The following is a 24912-nucleotide window of genomic DNA, read 5'->3' as shown; positions in this document are numbered from 1 at the left end:
AATCGTCGATCGAAGACATGACTGAATCCAACTCTTCCTCCATTGCGCTTCCACTTAGCCACCTACTTCTTTTTCTTTTCTGCAGAGCTGTCCCTTCTCGGACTCTCCTCCACGTTGGTTCCGCTGGCGCCGCTCTTCGTCACAATGCCACCAGCAGCCTTACTCGCGCCGACACTGATACCACGACCCTCTCGCATATCCAGGCTGATATTGCTCCCGACACTCCCACTGCGCTTGACACCAGCTTTTACCCTGGCCGCCACCGGGGAATCCAATCCACTTTCAGGTGAGTCTCTTCCCGCAGCACTCTTAAAAAGCTCAGGGGTGGCTGGTCGGTCGCCTGCAGGTATTTCACCCGAGTATTTCACTCTGTGTCTCGTCGTGTTCTTGGGAGAAGGAATTCCAGACGCCTGCTCTCGTGCTCGGTGTGGCTGAGGTTGGGGCGTAAGTTGGACGCCATTGGCTCCCTCAAGACTTGGTGTAAGTGTCGAAGACTCGCTCTCGCTGCCATGGTGAGCATGCCCAAACGCATAACCTGATCCTAGAAGACTCTCCTGCCGACTGACATAGTAACGATCATATTCCTCCTTTGTATGCTCGGCATCGGTGAAGCTATCAAGCGCATCAAACACGTGCTGGAAAACCTGGGTATCGACATCCCGAGCCCAGAGAAAGTCAAGATGTTCATAGTGAGGAATCTCAGTTGCCACAGTTTGAGGTGGTAGTTCCTTGAGCATAACCTTGATATCCACCAGGGAATCGCTGCCGCCGTAAACCAGAACGATTGGTGTTTTGATGTTTCGAGTCGGATACTTGGCAACCTTAGAGTATTTGCTGCTTGAAGTGACACTGATTGGCTGGTGAACGTCATCGTCATACATCTGGAAGGATTTGTTTCGAATGATTTGGAACCAGTGAACCACACTCTTGGTGCTCGTAAAAGAGTACAAATGTGGGTAAGCAGCCAATTTCTGACTCGCGGAGATATTGAGGGTTTGCCAATTGAACAAGAATGAAAGTCCCATGTCGATGAGCTTGCTGAAGATGGGTGGGTACAAGATGGTCTCCCACATAGTAGCGGAACTGAGAATGGAACGACGACCAAACAAGAGGAACAAAACAGAAGGCGATGCTGTTACGAGCGCGTCGACAATTCCACTAGATAAGCCGGCAGGCGCCATAGCAGGCGCGAGAGCGATGAAGACATTGATCTGGTTGTTGAGCTTGGGATGGATGGCTAAGCTTGCGAAAGCCTGGGCTGTACCTTGCGAAAAGCCGATGTACGAGAGACTCTCCTGCTGGGTCGTGTCAAGGATATAGCTGATGCTATCTGGGATGTCGTGGAAGGCAAATTCATCGATGGAAAAGTCCCAGAAGGCATTGGAGGTGGGCGACTGATTGATTGACTTTTTGGAGTACTTGTTACCCCGATTATTTCCAAACTATGCAGGTGTTAGTCAATGGACGTGGGCTGCGCGTCACAATGAAGGCAAACTTACCCAGACGTCGTAACCTCTCTCAACCAGCTCGAATGGTAGACATCTCTGCTCATCTGTGAGAGCAACCCAAACCTCTGAGTTCATAAGAAGGCCATGGTGCATGTAGATGACCTTCTTTTTCAGACTCGTCGGGCCGTAATTGACCTTCTGACCTTCTTCACCCTTTCTCCACTGCAGACGATGAAGACCTAAAAGATATCCATCCTTGGTTTGGACGATATGTTCCTCTGCTTCGTAGCCCCAAATGCGACACAGCTCGACAAAGTCAGGCGCGTCTCGTACCTTGGTGGATATCGCTATACGATGTTAGTCCGAGTCTCGTAGAAACAGCCAAAAAGCCAACTTTTTCGTTTACTCTCCGCTCGTCGCCTCGCAGGCGCAGAAAACCTATTGAAGAGCCGTCTTGAAGCTCTATAGAAAAGCGTAACAAGAAATGGGGCTGCGATGTTGTTGTTAGTATGATCCCTACACCGCTCGGAAAGGTTCTGCGACTCACGCAAAGCCAAAGTCAAGACTCGAATGATTGCCTCGAGACCGACGAGAATAAATGATCCCACGAGAGCTAGATACTCGTGACTATTCGGATTAGAGATTAGTAAAGTCGGCGCATAGTAGAGATGAGAGTGTGGATGAGCGCCACGCAGATCCTCCAGGCCAAGACAGACAAAGACGAATAGGGGAGATACTCACGGGCGAAGCCTTCCGATGAAAGGAATAGCCATCGCGACAATCTTTGTCTGAGGATTGCCGCGATACAAGCCTATCCCAGCTTAAGGTTTTTGTTGTTGTAGGGACAAGGATCAATGAGCGATGTAGCTAGCAAGAGAGGTTGATAAGGTATCCGTAGTCCAAGGTCTTGTCCAAATGGAGGTGATGTCAGTATTCAATGAATCACATGCAATTGGAGGTACTGGGCTACAGCGAGGTAGCACTGAGTTTAGTAGGTAGCTCGCGCACCTAACGAATCATGACCTCAGAACTTTAGGCGAGTCAACTACAGAATAAGTAACCCCGAGTCGAAAGAAACTCGGTGAAGAAACGAGAAAAATGGAGATTTCATCAGGCCTCAAGATTCCGAAAGAGCCCAATGGTCAAAAAACAAAAAAGCATTTCATATTTTCCTTCCATGATACCCATATGAAACAGTCATTACCACAAGCGAGCCACAGAAGACACTGCCACATGGCATACGCCAATGTCAGGGTCGCATGAGAGGGGATTGGCTCTCTTACAGGTAGTGAGTGGGCCATCGACACTTCCATGGCCAAGTCCCTTACGAAGTACTTACTAAGGTAGGCACCTCTTGATACAGATCCAGTGAGTGAGAAGTGAATAAGTGAGTAACAGCAGATAATGAAAGTCGAGGAGGATATCTCCAATTACTACAATCGAAATTGTAAACTCAACTACTATAGTACCGTAGAGCCCAGTCCTTCCCTCCCCTCCCTTTCTTGTTCTGTCCAGGCCATTATTTCACGACGCTCCCTCACTCTTAAATCGCTCCAAGCTGCTCCAAAATATTTCATGCCATGGAAGGCAACAGTATGCCATTGCCATGCCATGCCAAACATCGCTCATCCTTCCAGAGTACAGGCTACGATATATCGTCTTTCTCTTTTCCATCTCGTCATCTTATCTTGTCCCATCCTACATCCTGCTGGTCATGGTCCCCCGACTCCATATCTGCAGCTCCTATATTTCAAACATCTTAGCGACGCCATTGAGGTGATCCTTTGCTCTGATTCAGCCGGCATCAAGGGTCATCATGCGCTGACCTGGCGATTTACATAGTCAGGAGCACTACAACCAAATCCAGTGAGCGGTTCGAAGTGCGGCCCAAAAGTTTGTGTCTTCCCAAATAGAAGGATTACCACATAGAAGCCGAAAATCGTCAATACCTCTCTTGCGAGTATCTCACGCCCGAGGAGAGCCGATGTCGTAATAACCGGGCGCCGCCAAGTAATACAAGAAGAAGAAAAAATCTTTCCAGGAAAAAGAAACGCTCCCCCAATGCCGGGTCCGGTATTTATTTATTGTTATGAACCGAGCAGCTCCGACTTGCGGTTGCTCTTCCAAAAGTCGATTGCCTCAACAACGTCGTCTCCCTTGTCGTCCTCGTGTGCAAATAGAATCTGACATCATGTTAGCATCCTTGAAAGAAACAGGTTTCTGTGTGATCAAATTTACCTCATGTGTACTACTATGAAGCATGCGAATGTTCTTACGAGGCACAATGTGCACAGCACCGTTCTCCATGTTCCGGAGCTCAATAAAGTTTGGCTCGAAAGCAAGGATCCAGGGGTAGCTGAGTGCGAAGCTCTGTGGTGTACCCTCCCAGTCAATTCGCCACTCTGGCCGGGCCCTCCAGCCGTTGCGGTTAACAAAGAAGGAGAATTCCGAATAGTTAAGCAAGAACTCTCCGTTAAGTCGTTCAATGTGGATTGGCCTAACTCCTTCTTTGCGAGCCACAAAGTCAAGTGACGTATCAGCCTGGTCGAGCAATGATTGTGTTTCGAGCGTTTCGAGGGAAACGACCTCGAAACCTCGAGCGCAGGCAACGCAGAGTTTGGACTTGAGGAAGTGAACGGACGAAGATTCGGTGGGAATGTAGAACTCCTTGAATGGCTTGAGCTCATCATGACCGCCGCTCATGAATTTGCCAATACCCTTCTGCTTCTTGGCCTTGGTCATGGCATCATTAGGCTCAAAGACTTTGATCGTAGTAGATAGGGCAGATGACTTGACGCAACAGACCAGATGTCTGCCCAAGCAGATGCCCGTCTTGAAGAAACTGCAATGGTTCTGGATCTTTTTCGGTCTCCTGGACAATGCGGGCTCATCGGGGTTGAGGGCAGAAACTGGGTAAGACTGGAGTGTTTTGTTAGACAAGACCAAGAGCAATTGGTACTCTTCCAGAATATCAATCTGAGTAACGCTTGCAGTCTCCAATACCCTACGGGGCACTTGATCCTTCACCTTGCGGTCCGACAGGTAGACACCATTGTCAGTACCGTACAAGAGCTTACGGCCACCATCTGTCATGATATTAGCGATCGAATCGGAAAAAGTAGGAAGGACTTACCAAATGGCGTAACACAGTTGACACGGTTGGTACCTGCAAAGAACTTGCTTGAGATGACCGTTGTGTTGAAGAAGTCGGCACGGGATCGAAGGCGTTCCTGCGCAGTATGAATAAATTCAAGCCACTTTTGACGAGCAGCTTGGTTAGACGCAAAAAGCGTCAGCTCGTAACCTGCTTTACCCAGATGGCGGAAGGTGATCGGCCAGCCTTCCTTTCTCGCTGGGTCGTTGGCGTTGTTCCGAATCGAAGGAATCAAGCTCGACGAAGTACGCTTCATGTTGCCGTCCTTGGGAATCACCTCGTCCATTTCCCTGATTGCGAGAAGCTCCAGAGGAATGGGTCGTCGGTATGCCTTGATCTCCTCAGTTTTGCCAGTCTGCTTGATGCGAACGAGAAGAACGGCGTGATCAAAGAGGAAGGCCGTAATTTCTGCAGGATCCGTGGGCGACTTCTTGAACTGGCATTTGAAGACCATTTCACGTCCCTCTTCTGTGAGTCGAAGATCAACCCTCTCATTGGGTCTGAAACGGAGCTGCTCATGAAGCCTCCTGAGGTTAAATCGGTTTTCAGCCTTTCCAGATTCTGCGTTGACTCTGCCGAGAATATCTCGAATCATGACCAGAACCTTCGGAATGTCCTCTTTATCAGGGTTGCCATCTTCCGTGTATTTCAAAACGTTCTCCAAGAGCAAGGGGTATCGTGCCAGACGGGTCGTAGGCTTGGTCAAATAACCATTCAACTCCAGTTTTCTCGACTCCTTGCGTCTTTCAATCTCGTCCACAAACTTGCCGAAGTAAGGGTTGACTGATCTCTCGTTCTCAAATTCAAACTTTCCTTCCAACTGCTTCGAACCGTACAGAATAAAGGGCTCGAACTGAGGGACATACTCAAGGAAAATGTCACCGATATTATGGACAATAGGTTCCTTTTGTTGTCGAGTCGTGAGTCCAGACGCAAACCGGGAGCTGACGGTATGAATGCTGGGATGGTCGATAATGTTGCTGAAAATGGTCTTGACAACCTTTTCGCGGCGCTGAACAGGAACTGGCGAAGCCTTTGATCGTAAAGGCAGAATCCAAAAGTCTCGTAAATATTCCAAATCCTTAACGAAATCTCGCTCGGTATAACAGATCTCCGAAATAACTTCCTGCCTCTTCTTCTCCCGCTCATCGACCTTCTCAGCAACCTCCTTTGGAACGGAGTTAATCCAGAGTTTCTGTTCGTCTGTCTGATCAGCCTCGTCGTCGACAGCATTCACAGCATCCTCCTTTCGTAATCCAGGGTTGATCTTAAGATTCAGTCTCGAAACTTGCTCCAATCGTCGAGGGCAGGCAATTGAATAACAAAGTTGATCTCTGGTACAGGTTGGAGAATAGCATTCGGAAAGCAGGACAAAGACACCATTGACTGCGGGCTTATCTTCTGGCTCATCCATTAGTGTCTCCCTGAACTGGTACATTTCCGATTGGGAGTCTCGCAGACGGTGTTCGTAAGTGACATCGTGGAAAAACTTCTGGGCATCCAGAGCTCGGCCAAGAAGAAGGGCAAGGTTGCGATCAGTAGTCCTAATAATATATGACAAGACATCGACAGCCTCAGAACCGCTAAAAGCATTCTTGTATGTCAGTTCGTTCTTGGTCCGGTCACCAACAATAATCTTGCGACGGAAGCACTCTCCGACTCGAGATAGTAGGGCAGGATATACGAGGGGTGGTCGAATCTTCGTGGCAGTCGGGGGGCGCTCGCTCTCGATCGACTTGCTCCTGGTTGGTCGCTGAACCAAAGTGGAAGCATCAGACTCGGAAGGGGTGATGGTTGGTGCCACGGTAGAGGCCATCGACATGGTCCTACCATGATCGCCAGCACCATTGGACGAAACCATGCTAGAGGTTCGGGTCTGTGCCCCTGGAGCGTGAGGCATCGAATTAGGATAACCGTTGGTGGCCGGCAGCTCGGTAGGTGCTCGTCGGTTAGGGATGACTCGACCACTCATGGTCTGGTGGGCGTCCATGCTCTGGGGTTGGTAATTGCCAGTCAGCGACATGGTGCGGTCTTCATGACGTTCTGGAACAACTCGCCCTTGAGCGGTCGTCCTCGCTGAGTTCTGCTGCGCGTACGGGGCTTGTCGAAGGTGGTTTGCTGGTGCTTGCTGATAGGCGCTAGGAGGAGGGTGATACATTGGCTGGCGAGGAGCAGAAGCGAGTGACTGCGAGCGATAAGGGTCATTGTTCATTGCAGGCGCCGGTCCTCCTTGATAGAATCGCTGGGCGGGAGTCCTTGCACCAGGAGCTTGCGGAGGCGGCGGACCTCTTTGCTCCATTCGAGGAGGTGGAGGTCCTCCAGGGCCAGGATACGGACGTCGTGGTTGATGATGTTGTTGCTGCTGCTGCATGTAGTGAGGTGGCATTTGACCACCAGATGCTGAGCGTTGGCTTGGATAGTAGCCATTCCCCATCATGCTATTGCTATCCATTGTCCGAGTCCTGCCAGCTGCTGGGTCCCCATAGTGTCCTGGGGGAGCACGAGGCGGTGGTTGCCGTTGCATACCAGAGGACATTGAAGACATAGTCTGAGTGCGACCGGGGTCCATCATGTTTTGAGGCATCGAAGAGGACGAAGTCATTGTTTGGGATCGGCCAGGAGGCGGAGCAGCGCCGAAGATGTTGGAGAATGCAGCATCTCGTTGACCGTAATTGTTGTCGTCGCCGAAGCCCCTCTGCGGCGGCCTTTGAGGAGCTCCTCGAGGATCGTAACCGTAGTTCGACATGATAAGGGAAACTTGATCCAGGGCATGTCAGGAGAGCTTTCCAAGAAAGGGGTGGTACCTGGGGATGGGAATTGCATTACCGGTATGGTTTTGAGCGCCAAAGGCTAAAAGCTCGTTATCTGGCGTATCAACAGCCGACTTCGACGGATGCGCCGCCGTCAGTCGACGCCAATACTGTACGCCCCCTGAAGCTGAAGATAAATGTTGCGTGAGCGATAACCGTCCGTTATATACTGGCGCTGCGAATACCCTCGCAGATAGCGCTCGTCGTTACGGTGCGAGGAGATGATGAGGGATCGGGGTGTGAATTCTACCCAAGCAAAGTGTCGTGTCGGAATTTGCAAGTTTGGGCTCGAGGGGGACCGTCGGACAAGGCGGCCGGTTGAGCAAAATGGCAAACCTCTCGCCTTGGGCCGAAGCTCGTCGACCGATCGAGGATGTGAAGGGACGAGGATAGGGAATGTGATCGCAGGCAATGGGCGGTCGCCGTGTCGAGAGGGTTTTTCTCGGGGGAGTAGCCCTCTGGTGATGGACTTTGGAGGGAGTTGCAGTTGCAGGTTCACGATCCAAGCCAGGCACCTGACTCGTCACAGGTAAAGAAGTAAAAGGTAATCCAAGCCAATAGAATCCACGTCCAGGTACTGAATGGAACAGAACAGGACAGGGAGTCAACTGTAGGAGCCAACGACGGACACGCCAGTGCTAGATCCACCACAGAGTCCACCTGTCTGATGGCGGCCTCTGTGCTCTTTGGGGGTCGAGATGAATGTGGTGACGGGGGGCCGGCAATGTGGGCGCGCCGTAGTGGATGGGCTATGGGCAGTTAAATTATTTAGTACAATTTCAGGGGATGAATATACTGGGGTATGAAGTAGCAGTGTAAGAGCATGGATCGTTGGCGTTGCGCCGTGGATACGAAAAAGAGAAGTGGACAAGTCAAGTTGGGTAGTTATTCAGGAGCAGGTTAAAACAGTAATTTATCTTTTGTCGGTACTAAAGTCGGTTCCTTGTTTCAAGGCGTCAACTCGAGCTGTTACGGTGAAGTTGAGCCTCTTTGTTTGTGTATCGTAGTCCGACCTGAGGTTGGTCGCCTAACTGTAGTGTTGACGCTCCAGCCCGACACCTGGAACAGATGCTGCTACAGCTATTGTTACTGCTGCCTCATTCATGTAGCAAGCACATGTCATATCTCCTCTGGCGTCGCTCAATTGTACCCGTGTACTCGTTTACTCGTTGCACGGGATCTTTGTTCGCGATGGACCCTTTGTGGTGAGTCGAATTCAATTCAAAGGTTAATTGATCCAGTGGTTGCGTCGCCACACCTTAGACGGGAGTTACGGCAATTAAACCTCCTGTTGAACTGGAGGGACCCAAGGGGCACGCTAGTGGCCGTTGATTCTTACTTCTGACATTAACCTGCATCCTTTGATTATGCAGCGGGTGTTTGTTTGTTTGTTGTTTGTCACGGCTGAACTCGGGCAATCTTACTGACGAGAGTTGCCGAGAACAATATCAGCAGATAGGCATCTCCATGCTGCCCTTGGTTTTGATTGCAATCCGTCCAATGTTTCTGTGACTGGAGCTGTGGAATCAAATGCCGCCAAAGACAAGGTATTGCCGGCTGTCTCGGCCCCTTCAGCCTTGGGTCAATGATACAGGGCAAACTTCACTAATGCCATAGCAGCTTCGAAGGCATACTATTAACTACCTGATCTCGTCTTTAGGTTCAAGGACAACAATCGTAGCGGCCTCCCGAGACAAAGGGGAAAAGTCCTGGAAATCGTCCACATCGGCTGCCTCAAATACAGTCAAGACACCGCTTGGCAGAAGCCTGTTATTTCCCATCATTAACAGATATTCTAAATTTATATATAGAACTACGAATCCAGTCAAGTCCAGGTAGAGCTATATATGCAAAAATCGTAAGAATTTATATCATCTCTGTCATGCAATCATACATGCATTTCTTATTAATGATTAAAGGGTATTTACCTTTGTCCTACTTCTCGAGTCCAAAATTCTTTATCAAGGCCAACTTGATGGTTTACACAGTCACGTGATATATCTCGAAGCCACTCACTCGTCATTGGTCAAACTCACCCGTTCCAATGTGGCTTTCCACCTCAGCTTCCAACTCCTCTGGTAGCCTTGGCCAGTAGCAGGCTACATCATCATCAAGCTACAACGTCAACTCTTCACGTCGCCCTTGACACTAGAGCTCGCTGACAGCCTCATATCCTCACCATGGCAGAATCAGAGCTCGCCCCCAAGTTTGCCCCCTTTATTGGGATGGTGAGTATCCCCGTTCTGGTCTTTCTGTTGGTCTGAAACCAGGGGGTGGACGCGAATGCTGATGCTGCGAGTTTGTAGGCCGGAATTGCAGCTGCAATGGTCTTCGGATGTACGATATCCTCCCTCTTCCCGCGATGCGATATTACTCAGATCGAATACTGAACGACTCCGATAGGTATTGGTGCTGCTTATGGCACAGCCAAGTCTGGCATCGGCATTGCTGGTGTCGGTACATTTAGACCAGACCTCATCATGAAGGTACAACTGTCCTCTGGCTCAATCAAGGCTATCGCTGACGCCTCTTTCAGTGCCTCATCCCCGTCGTCATGTCCGGTATCATTGCCGTTTACTCGCTAGTCATCTCCGTCCTCATCGCTGAGGATCTCGACCCAGGCAAGAACTACAGCTTGTTTTCGTACGTCGACGCGAAGTCTCATCAACGAAAACGAACACTAACAGTATTAGGGGTTTTCTGCATCTCGGATGTGGTATTGCAGTCGGCATGACTGGTCTTGCAGCCGGTTACTGCATTGGAGTTGTTGGCGACACTGGCGTTCGTGCTTATATGGAACAGTCTAGGATCTTTGTTGGCATGGTCCTGATTCTTATCTTCGGCGAAGTTCTTGGTCTCTATGGGTACGTCATTGATGATATTTCAATGTGTTTTGGTCATGCTAATTATCCTGTAGACTCATCGTTGCTCTTCTCCTGAACAGCAAGAGCAAGGGTTAAACAAGTCCTATTCAATCAACAATCACACACCTATTCTGTCGACTTTCTATCGAATGGTCGACTTGTACGTCGGGGAGGTTTTGAGCTGCCATCGAGTTACGGAGGCATACCATCATATGTACATCGGGCATGGCGTTATTGGACGTGTAACATATCTTTTGCAAACAGGTAGAGAAATGGCGGGGAAGTTGACCATATCTAGCTTCGAGCATAATCGCAAAGTCTATGCTAACATGATTTCTCCAACATGTTGGCACTATACGTCTCAAGACAGTTTGAGTGTTCATTTTATTTGAGGGGTGAGCTACCTAATACCAGCCCAGGTTCACCAAGCCCTATGCGACCCTATGTTTGAGAACGAGCGACAGAAGAGAAGAATATGCTCACGACGACCGTTTCATGCCATCAATCGGAGTGCAGTTGACAATTTGAGAACCCCCAACTCGCATGCCATGCCTTATCCCGACAACCCAATCTAGATCATCAAAACGCCATGAGAATGCGACAATGTCGTTTCAGCCAACGTAATAGACATGACAGTAGCGACCCAGCGCGACAAAGATGCAAAGAAAATGCAGAAAGGCAGAGATCAACAAAGCAAGATCATAGCAAGCGTCGTCCTCCAATACGGCGAAGGAGCTTCTTTCGGCTCCCAACCTCCACCTCCCGCCTGTATGGGTTTGTTGGAGTCCAGTTCCGCTGCCGGTCATCCGAGTCTCTCATTCGAGCTGATTCTACGTTAACAACTGCGATACAACACTCGACAAGCTTGTTTTTTGTTTTTCTTTTAACTTACCTAAGAACCAGTCCCACTGGCGATCCTCTCGCAGAAGAATATCATCCCCTGATTCTCGTGCAAGTCGCTCTGTACGAGCACGGGCGGCAGCCACCTCACCAACCAGATAGGGATCTTCCAACGGTCTTGTTATGTATCGGTCTTGTTCTTGCTCGCTAACATCGGTCATGACTCGACGGAGGCTGTCTACGGGATCTCGCTGAGCAGTCAGTCGCCGGTTCGCGACATTTTGGTAGTGTCGGGCGTTGGGGTTGCTAGAGACGGAAGACCATGTCGCGATACGAAAATTGTTCAGGTTCGGTTGGGATCGCAGAGGAAGAGCAGGTACCGGAGGCAAGCCGATAGTCTGCTGGCGTGGAGTTGAGGTACCGCTCCCTTGGGGAACTAATGAGGACCTCACAACCGCGTGAGACCGAGCTGGAGGGGTGTATGATGGCAAGGTCTCGGGGTATGGATTTGTTGAGTGGTATGAGGGAGCTTCCGATACTGAATCAATGGACAAGTCAGCAAGCTTGGTCTCGTGCCAGGTAGTGGAGCTCCGGTATCGAGCGCCAGTCTGGTGTATAAGTAGAGCCGATTTCCCAGCGGGATACAAAGAATCGAAACTACTTTTGCCTACTCACCATAAGAAGGAGCAGCAGAGCGAATAGAAGCTGTTTCAAAGTCGTCGTTACTGTACCGTGGAGTTGCGAGAGCGCCCGTCATGATGGCAGATTGCGGTGGAGGAAGCACAGTTGAGAGCGAAGCGGAAGAGAGCTAGCACACGACAGCACGAGCATCAGTCCAAGAGAACTATTGGGGATGCTGGGGTTAAGTAGCGATACGAGACAATAACAGGATCACACGGTAGGCGGCTGGGACGGTTGAACGGTGCGTGGAAAGTCAGAAGGCAAGATAAGTGAGACTTGTGAAAGTGTGCGGGAGCCAGAATAATGAATGGCCTTTTGACCGGTGTTTAAGACGCCAAGCTAGGTAAGACAGGGAGGGTCAGGATGCCCAGGAGTTTGATGCACAGCCGCGGATAAACATGCATGGAGTTTCCAGGTATGCAGGAGAGGATGGTGGGAAGCAAGCAAGCGAGCGAGGTGAAGAGGCCCAGCTCGGAGGAGTACAGAGTACAGCAAACCTACTGGCGAGCGGAGCACTTCGGAGAAGTACCAGGTTCAACCCGAGCCAAGGTCTAGGCTGGGCAGCCGTATCGCATCGTGGCGTGGATTTCTCTGGCGTGGAGGTTGCAAGGGGGACTGAGATGCGGGGACACGTGAGAAAAGAAACGACGATGATGCTGTGGAGGACCATCGAAAGCACCATGACGCGTTCTGTTCAATGCAAGTCTTGAATAAAAGTGTCTTGCTTCTGGGCACTGTTAAGAAAGTTTGCTGATCCCGCCCAGTGTATATTCGTGTCACAAGCTCTCCTGCATGCGCTCCGTACAACCGCCACAACTCCAACAATTGCGAATGCAGGGTGCACAAGAGGATCTAGAGGCTGCACAGTGACTTCCCTAATTAGGGACGACCGTCAGCAAGCTCCCCTGAAGACACGTTCGGGTGTTTTCCTTAGTTGGCATAACGAGCTTCCATGGATGCTTCGACACGATACGGTGATAGCGGGGTATCACGGACAGTTTTCCGGCGAGGCCTCGGAGGACATTTACCCACTGTGAATGGCGGGGTTGTGTATCCTGTGGATCATGATCGGGCTATGTGTGCAGGGGGGAGAGTCTCTGAGGCGCGGGGGGGAGAGGCCTAAAAGTCCAGAAGCCCAGAAGTCCAGATGGCCAATGGATAAGACGGCTGGCGGGTGTTGTCTTGGCCGTGAGAAGTTCCCTGGCAGAAGCAGAAGAAGCAGCGTAACTGACGGAAGCCAATGTTGCACAACGACTGCGTTGACGGTATCTCAATCCGGTTTTGTTCAAGACGGCGGTCGAGCTTGCGCCAAGTGGTGGAGCTGAATGATGTATTTGACGTCGAGCTTGCATTTCCAGGACCAAGTTTGTTTTAATTTCCGTTTCGTCTTGCGCTGCCCTGTCCTGTCCTGTCGCAAGAATGTTGGCGCAGCTTCCATTATTTCCTTACAGTAAGGTTGCCGATCTTCCTAACCGCTGTGAACCGCGTGGTCGGGCCGGCCTATGATGCCAGACCTGGCTATTCTTTTGGGATTCTCAAAGAGCGCTATGTGACGCCCAAGTCCATTTATCCTTGCTGGAGCTCGACACCCACCTCTTCCTCCCAGCTTCGAATAGGTTTAGCTTGGCGTCCTCTCTCCACATTCATCGAAGTCTGAAGGCGCTGAAGACCTCAACGGAGTGGTGTCCTGCTCATCTTTGCTTCGAGCCATTTGATTGTCAGCCTCTTGGTGTGAAGAGCTGTTGATCAAAAGCGGGGGGCTTGCTTGATCAGTAGATACAGAATTCTAAACTGGTGACTTTTGGCGCATCTCAGATGCAGGAACAGCCCGCGGGGCATCAAAGACCACTTTCAGATCGCATCTTATCAGTACCTGTCCGCAACAGCTACTCATGAGGCACTATTGGGTATTCCCCGCTTTCTCCCATGGGAAAGGAGGAATCTATCTGCTTCTAAGCGGCTGGTCCGGCCCCATTTCACCGAGGTGTCGAGGCCCCCGATTGAATTCAGTTAGTTGCGACTCATACTTCAGGGGAAGCGGCACGGTTCGCACGGAACTGTTGAGCGGGAAGTATTAAATCGCGACCGTAATTCCATAGTTCGAAGGTACATCTTGCTAAACCTGTCACACAAGCATGCAGGTTGCGCTCTGATAGTAATAGACGGCGGTGAGTGTCTGCTGACGTGCATCGAGGTGCATGACAACCTGGTTTGGTATCGTGGCTGGAATGGAAAGGAAACGCTGGAAAATGATAGATGTCGACTCTTTTCGTTCCTCGAGGTTCTTCACTCAAATAGACACCAGGTGCCAATAAATGAAGTGGCCTTACACATCGAACCGCTATTTCTGTAACATACAATATTATACCAGAACCATCGTATGTAATGATTCAGAGACAAAGTGAGCTCGGTTTTCCTTCCTCCCCAGGCGCAGGTCTTAGGCGGGAGCATAGGGCTACGTTGGATGGTTGGACCCTTGGATTCGAAAGGGAGGGCGGTGTCCTATTCGCAGTCAATACCTCCCTTTCTGAGAGGGTTGCCGGGAAAGCCCGTATCAAAACAATGCTTTCTTTGTCTTTGCTGATTTGTCGATGGTGTTGCGTGACTATTGTGGCACGAGATGAACTTCGACAGTTGACGACTCTCTCGCGCGATTCGCCCACAAACATCGACGTACCAAGTTGGTCCTTGGAAATCCTGATTTTGGGGCATGGGATTCTCTTGGCTTTTGGTGAAAGTGTTTCGTTTTGCCATAAGATAAGGTAAGTGGTTGGTTTGAGTGGATGTTTGCTGCAGCAGACTGCATTCCTGCCTAAAGCGGGCTTACAATGACTGCAGCTCTACCTGCAAAAGCTCTTTTCTCTCAGGGCCATAAATCACATGCATTCAGGCATGAACCTGCCAATACCTAAAGATTTAGGTGCATTTCTTAAGTTCGGGCTGTAAGGGACCTAACTTGGCGAGTGTAACAGTGTAAGGCACTGGTTTGACACACAATGAATCTATGAGACAGGGGGGGTTGATGAGATTATCTGGACAACTGTATAAATCATACTGAGGTGGACTTTACGACCAGAACCTTTGTTGCTATGTTCAATGAATATCTGTCGCATATTGGGAATTTCGTGAAAACAATATCCCATCACCAGCCGAGTTCTTTTAAAGGCGGCGACCAAGATCTTACCCCAAGCTATTACCTATATGCTCTTCACGTTTGCTGGCTGGACATGGAGGCTACGAACATTATCTTAATTTTCATCTTTCTGATCGCCTGAAGGTGAGTCAAGAGAAAGGATTGTATGGTTGGTTATGAGTGAATGATTCCCAGGCGCTGGGCATCTTTGAGTGTCTTGTTTGAGATATAGTGTGACATAGGAAGAATTCATCTTTAACTCTATAGACCATGCTTCCTACACTAATACGTCGTTCTTATAGATGGTAATTGTTTGCCGAATTCCATAGATACCGATCTTGCTCTGTGTAACAGGGTAATGATCTGCCGGCTCTTATTGGATCGGCCAATACGTGATTTCAATGCGAGATTTCACCATCGATTAAGCCCGGTTTATCTCTGCAATACGTCAATGTTCCTGGTTCTTTGAAGTTGAGTCATGGCCGACGACCCGTTTGATGCCCCACGTCGTATCAGATTCGTTTTCTTATTCACAATTTTGGTAACGCAAAAAGTATTTTCAGCAGCAGCGTTTTGACGTCTTTCTCCTGAACCGACTGCGATAATTCTCATATTATTGGAAAGCGACAATCCTTAATCGCAATCGCAATAAACCGTCTCATCATGAGGAACTCGTCTCTCACAGCCCAGGATCCTGAAGCATTGGACCCTTCACAGCAAAGCAACAGTGAAAATGATACCCTGGAGCCTCGTGAGGATCAACCGCTACTTCAAGCTCCCGACGAAGACAGTTGGAAACCCCCTCGTGGGTTCGTCTGGATTCAGTTGGCCATTATGTCGAATGTATTCCTCTACGGCCTCGATAGTACCATCACCGCTGCCACCTATGCCGTCATCAGCTCTGAGTTCGATGCCGCAAACACAGCCTCATGGTTGACTACATCGTATCTTGTCACTAGCACAGCGTTCCAGCCTCTCTATGGCAGGGTATCTGATATCTTTGGACGACGACTGTGTTTCTTCATTTCGACCATTACGTTTGCCTTTGGATGTCTTGGATGTGGTGTTGCGAACAATATCATCTTTCTCAATGTCATGAGAGCATTGACGGGCTTTGGCGGTGGAGGCTTGATGACAATGGGTAAGTGTAACTCCAAACTCTCTCATTCACTTCCATTGATATGTGAAAGCCACTATTGTCAATTCGGACATGATTCCTTTTAGGAAGCGCGGCATGTACCAAGCTCTTCAGAACGGCATCTATGGCTTTGGAGCTATTTCTGGAGCTTCCTTTGGTGGCTCGATTGCCGACCATATTGGCTGGAGATGGTGTTTTCTCTTCCAGGTGCCCGTATCAATCATGGCTCTGATCATTGGAGCTCTGGTCGTCTCTGATCAATCTGGAGGTTTTTCGCTCGATGGCAGTCTAGGTACTGTCTGGCACAGAGTCGATTTCTCTGGGTCACTTCTTCTAGTCGTAGCTATCTCGGTTCAGCTTGTGGGACTCAGCCTGGGGGGAAACGAGCTTCCCTGGGGTAGTCCTTGGGTGATTGGAGCCCTGATTGGAAGCGTTTTCTTGTTTGGTCTTTTCCTCGTCGTTGAGGAAAAGACGAGTGCCATCCCGGTTATCCCCCTCCGTTTGTTGCAAGGAAGGCTACCTATTGCAACGCAGTGTGCAAACGTATGCGCAGGCATGGCTGCATATGGGGTAAGCTTCCGCGAGTTGCCCAGGTTTAGTGATTTAAACTAACCCTTAGCGAGTACCTTTTCATGCTTCCGCTTTTCTTTCAGGTTGTTCTGCTTGACTCGGCCACCACAGCCGGTGCTCGACTTGCAATTCCTTCACTGGCGACTCCAATTGGCGGCCTTATTGCTGGTGTAGTTATGTCTCGTTGGGGCAAACTGCTTGCTCTTGTGCGAACTGGAGCTCTGTTGATGGTAGTAGGCAACGGCTTGGTGACCTTACTCCAGTTTCAAGATTCGAAGTGGAAGTACTTTGTCTATGTCTTTCCCGCAAACCTTGGTCAAGGCATTATTTATCCTGGTATACTGTTTACTTCGCTCGCCTCGTTCGACCACGCCGGTAAGCACATAAGTCTCTGTCGATCAATATTGCCAGCTTACAAGTTTACAGATCACGCTGTCACGGCCTCGACAGTGTACCTCATCCGCTCACTAGGAACCGTCTGGGGCGTTTCAGTCACATCTGCCATCGTTCAGACTACACTCAGCGTTCGCCTACCTGATGCATTGAGTGACGTAGCAGATAAATGGAGAGTATGCCCTTTTTCTTGTCGCCAACTTCTGTCGTAAAGCCTTTGATCAGATGCTAATCGTGCTTTGCCACATAGGTTATTGAGCAAATCAGACACTCTGTCGACTATATCCGTCAATTACCTCCCGATGTGCAACTCAGGGCGCGTCTGGTTTACTATGATGGTTTGAGATATGCGTTTGGCGCCTCGACTGCCGTAGCCCTTCTAGGACTCTGTGCTGCCTTGATCGCCAGCGGAACTGGCCTTCGAACAACTCACAAGTAGTCAGACGTGGCCAAGAGTTTGTAGTTCATCAAACGAAATAGTCTCAGTCTCCTGCATCCAACCAGATTTCTCTGGGCAAGCGTTCACTTCATGACTGTTACTGGTGGTCATTGGCAGAGTCCCAGAGCTCCTTAGTGGATAGAACCAATTCAATTCTTGCAGTCACCTGCAAATAGAGGAACCGAATCTCGACGACACCATGTGCCCGCCGATCAGCGAAATATAGATAAACAAAAATGACATATTCATAACTCTTCGGTGAATAGCCAACGAACAAAAAGTGTGGTTCCGCCCGGGATCGAACCGGGGACCTTCTCGGTGTTAACGAGATGCCATAACCAACTAGACCACGGAACCAATGTAGTTATTATAAACCAAAAATTGTGATCTGGATAATATTCGCTGATGGCCATTGAGCTGATAGGTCTATCCTAAGGCCCTTCAGTCTAGCAAGAGGCATTCAGGGCTGACATGATCGAGGCGACGAAGGTTTCAGGCAAGGAGTACGCGAGTAACTACCGCCCGTAAAGACTGTTCACAATAGCTTGAAAGGAAATGTATCATCGAAGATCGCTCTATACCTTAGGTACAAAGATAAGGTATGTTACCTACGTGGGTACCTAGTTAAGAGACACCAATTACCTTGACCACGAACGACTTCGAGATTGTCGTACTGACTTTTCTTTTCTTCTCAATAATCGATGATCTCATTCTTGAGGCCGAGTTGATAGTTTCAACGATAACTCAACTCTCACCTAAGGTGCTTTAACTGAAGCTGAGATACTGACACCAGGGCGCTGCAAGTGTAGCTACTCAGAGAGGGTAATAGGAACGGTCATCACTACCAATAACTGAATGTGACAATAATAGCCTGATGAATACAACATGAGAGATTTCTTCTTACCTAAGGTACCTTAACTTATCTACTAGGTAATAGGCGTGCTGTAAGTTCCTAGTTGCTGCTGCCTGAGGTGGCAGGTGCTTGACAGTGGCTGCCAGGCATTGAAACTGCCTCCGCGATAGGCCCCTCTTGATCAATATCAGACGCGACTAAAATCGTCCCTTCTCTCCTCCTTCCAACTTCATTCTCCTTATCCTGCATCATAACCTCCTAAACTTTCAACCTCACCTACTAACTACAGCCCCTCGACCAACTTCAAGCCGGTTCATCAGTATAGGGGGCAGTTTAGAGCGAAACTTCCTCGTTGATTAACCTGCTTTTGCCCTTATTAGTCGAAGTCTCGGGCGCTCTTTCAGAGATTCAAAGGCACATCCGGGAGCAGCATGTTCTATAGCCACGAGAGTAAGTCACCTCATGATATGTCATCAACTAGGGCATAACTAACACCGCTTCAGTCCTCAGCAATACCCAGTATGGGGTTGCCACCATCTGGTATATATCAGTGTCTTCGTTTCGTCTCATTCTATTCACTGACTTTGCAATCTAGGCTCGTCGCCACCGTGGGCAAGTCTAATCAAAAGCGGTTGACTCGCAAGGCAATTCAACAAGTCAACGTTCCCAAGGCCTGCGAGACCATCATCGACCCAGGAGCCCCGTTGGCTCTACGTCTCCAGGGGAACCTCCTTTATGGAGTCTCTCGAGTCTATGCCCAGCAGTGCCGTTACATGCTCTCAGACGCTGAAAAGACACAATCTGACATGATGACCTTCTTTCGGGTTATGGATACAAGTGAAACGGACCCAAACGCGGGCAAATCAAAGTAAGACGTCCTTTGTTGCCTCACAAAGCTCTGTGTACTAACATATTCTTCTAAGGCGGCATCAAATCACCTTGCAGGATGACCCGTCCTTTGATCCTTTGTCGACTATCCCAAAGCTCGACCTTTTGGCTAGCGTTGATGATTTGGTTCTTCTCTCGACAAAGTTTTCGTCACAAGGCAGTGTCTCTCAAATGACTCCTAAGACTCAAGGTTCCAGCTCTTCAGGTCGGGGCAATTCACTGCTCAACTTCGACATTCCTCAGTCTTCGCATTCTGGCCGAAGTTACCGTCTCCCAACGGATCTTGACCACGATTCTCCTTTCGCAAAACCTTTTCATACGCAGGACCCTGTGGAGGACTTCAACCCGTTCGGTGTAGACATTGCAAATATGCCCGGTCTTGACCTCAACTTTGACCTTGACGGCAACCTCATTGAGTTCGGCGACATGGAACCACAACTCCCTCCCCTTCCTGGAACGGCGGCATTTGAAGAGCAACTCCAGATTCAAGCTGCCAATGCCGGCCTCGGCGTCGAAAATGGACCCCTTGAAGGAGACAATGTGATCATCATGGGTGAAGATGCCTTACCTGACGCCGAGCCTTTCCCCAAGCGCTCTGTTGCCAGAAAAGCAACTTCCTCGGCCGAGCCCAGCTCTGAATCAGTTTCGACTGAGCAAGCCAAAGCACCACTGAGACGACAAAGGCGACGTCGAATTCGCCAAATGGTCGACGGAAAGAACCATGTTGCTGCAACAGAGATGCGAAGCTGGTCTATGAACTATCTTAACAACATGAAGGCCAACTATAAACCCCGTCTTGCTACCACTGTCGCCCAGGCACGCCACAATGCGAAGGCTCTTCTTTTTGACAATGGGCTCGCGGGTATTGGTAGAGCTAGTTCAGGGGCGACACACCTCCTCGCAGAACACTTCTCTGGTATGGCTCTCTTGGCGCAGTTACAGGGAAAGAATCCTGAGCAAGAACCAGAAAGTGTGACGCGGGGCCGCCGCCGTGCTTCTGCTGAAGCTTTTGAAGACGAGCACAATGAAGCACGGAATGTCCGTCAGAAGTTAGACCATGCCAACGAGCTTGGGCGTGGTGTTGATTATGACATGGGTGCTGTCATGTTTGGTGAAGACATTGCCCCAGAGATGGGAATGGATGCAGCAAAGGGTCTTGAAGATCGGCACTCCTCATCCATGGCTCCTTGGAGTCGTCCTCCCTCTGCTGCTCCTGGTTCGTCTATTCGGGGACAGGGTAGTGCACAGAAGAGATTCCCTGCTCCAAGTCCTCTGCATGCCCGCGGTAGTGCAATTCGCCCAATCGAGCGCTGGAGTGATCAGCTTGGGCCGCAACATGGCTCTGATGACTTGGCGATGCTCCGTTCTCAAGATTCTTCTATCGGCGATGAAGGATTCATGGTTGATGTCGAATTCGGCAATGGCGGCGATACACAGGGCTCTGGTGCCGTCATTGATGCCTCTGCTCTTGACTTCTTAGGCTATGCCACTTCTCGTGTGGAGTCCAAGGGATATACTCGTTCTTGCGAGCAAGCTGGCCGTCGCTGGATTGATTTCAATACTCTTACCGACGAGCTCGATGACCCTGCCAACTCCAAGAAGTTCGCATCGGAAGCTTTCATGCATGTTCTCGTTCTTGCAACTAAGAACGTCATTGCTATCGAGCAAGATGGGATTGCCGACAAAAAGCCCTTCGGCACCATCCGCATTGGCCTCACTCTTCCTCAGCAGGAGGTCGAAATGGCCGACGAGCTGGCCTAGACTTGTTTTTGGACCGAGGGTTCAATTGGTACACTATCATTCATGTGAGTTTCATAGACGCATGGCGATGACTTTACGATTTCGCGCAGCGTTGCCCATTTGATTTATAGGGCAAATCAGTCACCAAATTCTTGGAGTTCGGGGAACACTTGACATGGAAGCAAAATGGGATCATAGGTATTGACAGCATATGTGGGATACGGTCAACGGTATATATCTTGATTTGGGGGTGGGAAACGAGGTAGCAACGGGATATTTCTGGTCCGTAAGCAAGAGATTCATTCAGTGGGCAAACACTCGATACATCATATTTAAAGAAACAAAACTTGAAATACTTCGCACATGATTATTATTATTGATATTGTCTCTAGTCGAAGGGATCATCATCCACTCCACCCTCTCGATCTTCGAACTGCATGTAATCAGCAGATGTGCCCTCAGCTTGAGCATTAATCAGTTTCCAAGCCTCATGAACAGAGTCAAGGATGGAATCATCGAATGCTAGACCCAGCGACGGGAGGGGAAAGGTAGCAATGTCTCTATCTACGCTCAAAGAGTTTGATCCACCACTCTGTTCGTAGTACACCTGGTAGATCGGCGAGGACACATTGTGGCCCTTGGAAACAGCGGCAATCAGAGACGAAAGAGCCTTTTTGAGGACTGATTTCGCTGATGTGGTATAGACAGTGCTGAGATATATAACATCTGTTGACCTTTCGTTAGCATGATTGTCTTTTAATCATGTGTCAAATAAAATAATAAAGTGTGAGGTGTGCATCAGGTTGTCAGAGATAATGATCGTCATTAGAATTCAGACAATGTAGATAAGTATTCGGTATGTGAATCATCATAACACAATGAGAAAAGAAGAAAGGATAAGGTGAACTCACATTGTCCAGAAGGGCACTCCCCAGTGTCGCTTGAGTGTACCATAGCATAGACTGGAAACTCGTGAGGGCTTTCGTCCTCAACAGTGACAATGCTCGAAGGAAATGCCACCACTGCGACAGCGGGCGTGGGAGCGCCGTCAGTAAGGAGTTCAAAGACCGGAGACAAATTTGACTTTGTGACCGCTGTGAGCCTGCTGATTCGAATACTGCTAGAGTCAGCTGCATCGGCGCCTTGTACCACCAATTTGGTCTTGACGTCGATATCATTCGTGAGTGAGAGCTCCAGCGGAGCATCGGGTTGTTCTGATCGTTTCAGGTTCTTGATGCCAGATCCCAGCATATATATTGCACCACCAACCGCAGCAGCACGGCAGCCCACTTGAGCCACCTCTGACAATCCACCCCATTTGGGATAGACTGCAGCAAAGCCAGGACCGAAAACGCCCATCGATGTCATATGTCGGTTGATGGCGGTTAAGCCATCTTTGACCGATATTTTCCCATCATGGCTCAGCGTCAGTGTGATGATGTGGGATTGAAGTGCAGCATCGAGCTTGAACTCGGAGGCCAGAAACTGTGCCAGCTCCTCATCAGCACGTGCCTGCCATGTACCGACATTCGGTTCCGAATCAAAGTCAAGCACAAACTTGAGGAACTTCATCAGGGACCGCTTGGACCGAGCTGGAATGGACTTGTTGGAGAAGACATCTTCGCGGGTCGATGGTATCCGGCTGAGCGACGGCGTTGACGAGGAATCTGAAGAGGGCTGGAAGATGTAGAAGGAACCGACAGCGAGAAATTCGATCTGCCGAAATGCTTTGGAGTCGACGAGCTGAGTCACCAGCTTCGACCGCGAATGTATCAGCTGCGGCGCGAGAGCCAAGCTATAGGATCGTGTAGCACCTAGAGCGTCCGCATCTCGCGTCACCTCCGCAGAAAAGAATAACCGCGATGGGTCTGTCAATCGATTCTTCTCAGCCCACTGATCTGTCTCCTGAAGGCTGAACGCGGCTTCGCTGCCTCCGTAGAAGTCGTTGGGGTCGACATGTAGAATATTCTTGCCTGAACGCGACAAAGCTCTTCAAGAATGAAGACTGGGTCAGTCCGACCGAGGCAACATCTCAACAATGGAATCCAAAGCTTACAGGGCGAGGAGGGACTGTTGTAGCCCAGTGCCGCTGATCACTACATCCCATAGGGTGTCTGAGAGGGATTCCATGGTGAGGTTGATATTGCGAGGATAGAGGGAGAGGAAGGGAGAGGAAGTTGATCAGCCTTTTTATGATGCGCCAAGTCTGAAGGAGATTTCAGGTGGGGCAGGGTTGTTAAGCAGTAAGTGGAGGTCAGTAAATAAAATCAGTTGGCCCGTGCACTTCAACTACCAGCAATGAAAAAAGGATTGGCCGACACTTTTTTCTCTCTCTTCTTTTTTTCCTTCACCATCCGCTCAGCCCTTTACGCAATGTCTTCCTCTTCTGCGGAACATTGCTCGTGGCGTGGTAGTTTCATTACTACTCACTTTATGAGTGGTAGAGCAATTTGTCTTCCGGTATCTCCTGCCCTAGAATAAAGTCTGAAAGGGTGGGTCGAATGGCCTTGACACATTTCTTGATCCATCCAACTTAGTTCATGATTATAATGGTAAAAGCCACGGTTATGAGCAATTGCAATGCATTTTCTTTTCATTAGGGTATCATTAATCTATGATTGGGTGATGGCCGCGTTGAAGTCTTCCCATCGCTTTGAAGCCCAGCCTAAGAACTGCTCTGACGTAAGGAACTGGGGCGTCAATGCAGTTCCTCCATGCTTGGAGATGGACAAGAGCTTAAGATCCCCGTCTTTGCAGTCCACCACGACCGTTACAGTTTCGTCGCAGAGTGACTCTTCAAGTCTGTCTGGGTCAACGAGTAGCCAGAACCTGCCGTCAGTGGGTCGGTCAGTTTCTTTGCCGGTAAAGACAACTGCTGTGCATGCGATTGGAATGTTCGTGATGTTGAGAGGTCGGGCCTGTTTGTGGGAGCAGATGACCATCTCTCGGTCGATGTCGTATCGCGCTCCTGGAAGCTTCGTGTTCCGTAGCGCAGCCATTGTAGCAGCCCATGCGGCATCGAACGGGTTTCCATCGAATGAGATGAAAAAGATATCAATGTAGAGCACCCAGTAAGCCACAACGGATCGGTTCTCGTTGCTTGTGTCCTCTCCATCCTCCTCCATGCGATCTTCGAGGTCTTCTGATGCTGGTGTGTGCCATATTCGCAGGTCATCAGGCTTGATGATTCTGGAGCTGTGAAGAAGGGAGTATATGCGTGTGCTGAGAGTCTGGGCAAGAGTGCTTGGTGGACCACCTGGGAGGAACTGAGGAGCGCAACCCGTAGCAAGCTCAATGTTGGGCACCAGGAGGTCGTAGTCTTTCAACTCGGTCTCGGTATTGGAGGCACGATAATTCGGGATGTTGGGTGTTAAGATGGTCTCGCCTCGTACACCGCAAATGACGGTAGTGTCGCCGACGCGAACAACAGCACTACCGTGAGCATGTGACAAGCTCGCCAAGTTGACTGTTGGCTTGCGAGATTCGTTTCGGGCTCGTCCATTGCTTCGAGCTGGGCGAATATCATCAGAGGCGGGATCGAGGCTGGCAAGTAGATACGGATGAGGCGACAGCTTGGCGAAAGTCGTCCTTGTCAGTCCCTTAGTGGAGGCCATGGTAGTGAGTTAAACTGAACCCTCGGCCAGGATTTACTGTGAGTTTAGGTATTGACCGTGGTTGACTTTTGATGTGAGAAATGGATGATGAAAAGTTGGAGAGATGTTCGCAGCCTCGTGGGGTCCTTGGTGGGGTCAATTGAGCTCCGTCCAGTCAGAGAGGCCACCATGTGCAAGGCTGACTTGCCTCCAGCTCTAACTAGCGTACCTACCTATCTAGGGTAAGTTAAGCAGGTATACTTACTTTATTCAAAGAATATTTGTAGTGGGATACTTGGCGATATCAACAATGACATTTGACAAACTGCTATTTCATTCGGCTCAATGGGGTATTACAATTGGCCTTG

At 49.6% G+C, this 24912-nt stretch overlaps 8 protein-coding genes and 1 non-coding gene across 9 annotated transcripts; 3 read left to right on the top strand and 6 right to left on the bottom strand.

Moving 5' to 3' along the window:
- Nucleotides 1-62: 62 nt before the first annotated feature.
- On the bottom strand, nucleotides 63-2221 carry FMAN_08938 (uncharacterized protein; the record flags this gene model as incomplete). Its single annotated transcript, XM_041829722.1, has 5 exons — nucleotides 63-1442; nucleotides 1500-1795; nucleotides 1855-1938; nucleotides 1996-2075; nucleotides 2190-2221. 5 exons carry the CDS (start codon nucleotides 2219-2221, stop codon nucleotides 63-65), a joined length of 1872 nt encoding a protein of 623 aa, XP_041680457.1.
- Nucleotides 2222-3535: 1314 nt separating this feature from the next.
- On the bottom strand, nucleotides 3536-7204 carry FMAN_08937 (uncharacterized protein; the record flags this gene model as incomplete). Its single annotated transcript, XM_041829721.1, has 3 exons — nucleotides 3536-3631; nucleotides 3687-4534; nucleotides 4582-7204. The coding sequence occupies 3 exons, from the start codon at nucleotides 7202-7204 to the stop codon at nucleotides 3536-3538; spliced, it is 3567 nt and encodes a 1188-aa protein (XP_041680456.1).
- Nucleotides 7205-9592: 2388 nt separating this feature from the next.
- FMAN_08936 (putative V-type ATPase subunit C` (VMA-11)) lies at nucleotides 9593-10372 on the top strand (the record flags this gene model as incomplete). The annotated part of the gene is made up of 6 exons (XM_041829720.1): nucleotides 9593-9640; nucleotides 9719-9749; nucleotides 9816-9898; nucleotides 9949-10055; nucleotides 10106-10276; nucleotides 10330-10372. 6 exons carry the CDS (start codon nucleotides 9593-9595, stop codon nucleotides 10370-10372), a joined length of 483 nt encoding a protein of 160 aa, XP_041680455.1.
- Nucleotides 10373-10975: 603 nt separating this feature from the next.
- On the bottom strand, nucleotides 10976-11873 carry FMAN_08935 (uncharacterized protein; the record flags this gene model as incomplete). Its single annotated transcript, XM_041829718.1, has 3 exons — nucleotides 10976-11100; nucleotides 11169-11654; nucleotides 11792-11873. The coding sequence occupies 3 exons, from the start codon at nucleotides 11871-11873 to the stop codon at nucleotides 10976-10978; spliced, it is 693 nt and encodes a 230-aa protein (XP_041680454.1).
- A 3720-nt stretch (nucleotides 11874-15593) lies between these two features.
- FMAN_08934 (uncharacterized protein) lies at nucleotides 15594-17470 on the top strand (the record flags this gene model as incomplete). Its single annotated transcript, XM_041829717.1, has 5 exons — nucleotides 15594-16071; nucleotides 16121-16638; nucleotides 16692-17013; nucleotides 17065-17207; nucleotides 17282-17470. 5 exons carry the CDS (start codon nucleotides 15594-15596, stop codon nucleotides 17468-17470), a joined length of 1650 nt encoding a protein of 549 aa, XP_041680453.1.
- Nucleotides 17471-17753: 283 nt separating this feature from the next.
- tRNA lies at nucleotides 17754-17827 on the bottom strand. Its single transcript has one exon. It is a non-coding gene; the product is annotated as a tRNA-Val (tRNA).
- Nucleotides 17828-18754: 927 nt separating this feature from the next.
- FMAN_08933 (uncharacterized protein) lies at nucleotides 18755-20972 on the top strand (the record flags this gene model as incomplete). Its single annotated transcript, XM_041829716.1, has 4 exons — nucleotides 18755-18773; nucleotides 18827-18863; nucleotides 18919-19191; nucleotides 19247-20972. 4 exons carry the CDS (start codon nucleotides 18755-18757, stop codon nucleotides 20970-20972), a joined length of 2055 nt encoding a protein of 684 aa, XP_041680452.1.
- A 367-nt stretch (nucleotides 20973-21339) lies between these two features.
- Nucleotides 21340-23081, bottom strand: FMAN_08932 (uncharacterized protein; the record flags this gene model as incomplete). Its single annotated transcript, XM_041829715.1, has 3 exons — nucleotides 21340-21677; nucleotides 21863-22941; nucleotides 23008-23081. The coding sequence occupies 3 exons, from the start codon at nucleotides 23079-23081 to the stop codon at nucleotides 21340-21342; spliced, it is 1491 nt and encodes a 496-aa protein (XP_041680451.1).
- A 482-nt stretch (nucleotides 23082-23563) lies between these two features.
- FMAN_08931 (uncharacterized protein) lies at nucleotides 23564-24565 on the bottom strand (the record flags this gene model as incomplete). The annotated part of the gene is made up of 1 exon (XM_041829714.1): nucleotides 23564-24565. One exon carries the CDS (start codon nucleotides 24563-24565, stop codon nucleotides 23564-23566), a length of 1002 nt encoding a protein of 333 aa, XP_041680450.1.
- Nucleotides 24566-24912: the final 347 nt, after the last annotated feature.

This window comes from Fusarium mangiferae (assembly GCF_900044065.1).
Source record: "Fusarium mangiferae strain MRC7560 genome assembly, contig: FMAN_scaffold004, whole genome shotgun sequence".
NCBI lineage: Eukaryota > Fungi > Ascomycota > Sordariomycetes > Hypocreales > Nectriaceae > Fusarium > Fusarium mangiferae.
This window is presented reverse-complemented; position numbering and strand designations above follow the sequence as displayed.